This window comes from Mus caroli, chromosome 12 (genome assembly GCF_900094665.2).
Source record: "Mus caroli chromosome 12, CAROLI_EIJ_v1.1, whole genome shotgun sequence".
In the NCBI taxonomy this organism is placed as follows: domain Eukaryota; kingdom Metazoa; phylum Chordata; class Mammalia; order Rodentia; family Muridae; genus Mus; species Mus caroli.
The window spans coordinates 1,671,363-1,673,137 of NC_034581.1; the positions used below are offsets into that span (position 1 = coordinate 1,671,363).

At 43.8% G+C, this 1,775-nt stretch overlaps 1 protein-coding gene across 1 annotated transcript in view; it reads left to right on the forward strand.

The window, feature by feature from the left end:
- The first annotated feature begins 1,293 nt into the window (after positions 1-1,293).
- Positions 1,294-1,775, forward strand: part of Tp53i3 (tumor protein p53 inducible protein 3) — a 9,135-nt gene continuing 8,653 nt past the window's right edge. The window contains 1 exon segment of the mRNA XM_021179540.2: positions 1,294-1,404. Within this exon segment, the coding sequence (XP_021035199.1) occupies positions 1,294-1,404 (111 nt within the window).

Here is a 1,775-nt window from a genome sequence, read left to right on the forward strand (position 1 = left end):
AAAAAAAAAAAAAAAAAGATTGAGGAAAGTCAACCATAGGTCAAGAGGTGGAGCAAGCAACCAGTTGACAGGGAGTGAACGTGGGAAAAAACTATAGAGAGTGAGAGGAAGTCAGGAAGACAGAGAGGTGCACAGGAAGTAGAAGAGAGGGACATTCAGTTGGAAGGGTTTTTAAGACAGGATGGAAGAGGGGACTTTCCAGATGGCTCAGTGGTTAAGAGCACTGACTGCTCTTCTGAAGGTTGTGAGTTCAAAGTTCACAACCATCTGTAATGAGATCTGAGGTTTACTTTCTTCTTGTCTGCTGAGGCTGACACATGCACTTCGATTTTGGCTAAGTTTGGAAGGTTTGGTTAAAACTTTGACCTTTGTGCTTCTGAGTTTAGATCTTACTGCCTTGGGGAATGGTTGTTGCTCAAACACACTAGATTCTGACCATCAGGTAGCAGCATATGCCCAGGGTATGAGGTCCAGAAAAGATTTCCCATGGAGGTGCTTGACTTGCAAGCTCAAACACCCAGACAGGCAGCTTTTTTCTTCTAAAGACCAGGTGGGCTGCAGTGGTGCACTCTTTGACTGGCTTGGTCTATAAAGCTACTCCCAGGACAACACAGTGAAATCCTGTCTCAAAAAGCAAAAACAACCACAAACAAAACAAAAAGACAAGGTTCTGTGATCAAAATACATTGAGGTTATAAGTTGCTAAGTCTCCTTCCCAGGGGAAGACTTAATCAATGTCCCCTGTGATGATTTATATATGTTTGTCCCAGGGAATGGCACTTTTAGGAGGTGTAGCCTTGTTAGAATAGGTGTGTCACCTATTAAATAGGTTTTAATACCCTAATCCTAGCTGCCTGGAAGTCAGTATTCTGCTAGCAGCCTTCAGATGAAGATGTAGACCTCAGCTCCTCCTGCACCATGCCTGCCTGGATGCTGCCATGATGATAATGGACTGAGCCTCTGAATTTGTAAGCCAGTTCCAGTGAAATGTTGACCTTGGTCATGATATCTGTTCATATCAGTAAAACCCTAAGACACCACCCCTTCTCCTAGGTTTCCAACAACAAACAGAGGAATGGTCCTGCCAAATTCACTTCGGGGAGCCAATGAGGCTGGTATGCTTCTTAGACCAAGAAGGGCTTCTTTACAAGGGTGTGAATATTCCTCCCCCACAACACACCACACTCATTAAGCCCTTATGCAGAAGGGGTGAAGGCTTCCCATTGAGTAATAGATGGAGCTTCTCAGCCTTATTCCTCCCCAGCCTGTATAGTCTAGTCCCTCCCCAAGGTCATGTTCATTCAGGAGAAGCAACTTTCACTCTCCCTACACACATGGAAGCAACAAGCCCAGAAGGGATTCTTCTGCAAGGACGTGCAGCTGGACGCCTCCAGATGGCTATTGGTGAGTTGGGTGGTGGTCACTCACAACAGCATGTTGCAATTCTTAAATAATAAATATATATGTTGAGTTAAATGTAATACAAATAATGGCAAGTCCTCTAGTTATTGCCCAGCTTGGCTTGGAGCTGATGGTACTCCTGTCTCATCCTCTCGAGTAACTGAATTATAGGCAAGTGGCTTCCGTATATCCTAATTAGGTGGTACCCCAGTAGGGGCCCTCAGGGGGCATATGACAATGTCTCAAGACAGTTGTTAGAGATACCATTGAGGATCATGGGATGCTAAACTTCATACAGGGCAAAGGACAACCTCCCACAGTAAGAATTATCTATTTCTTTCTTTTTTTTTTTTTTTTTTTTTTTTTTTTTTTTT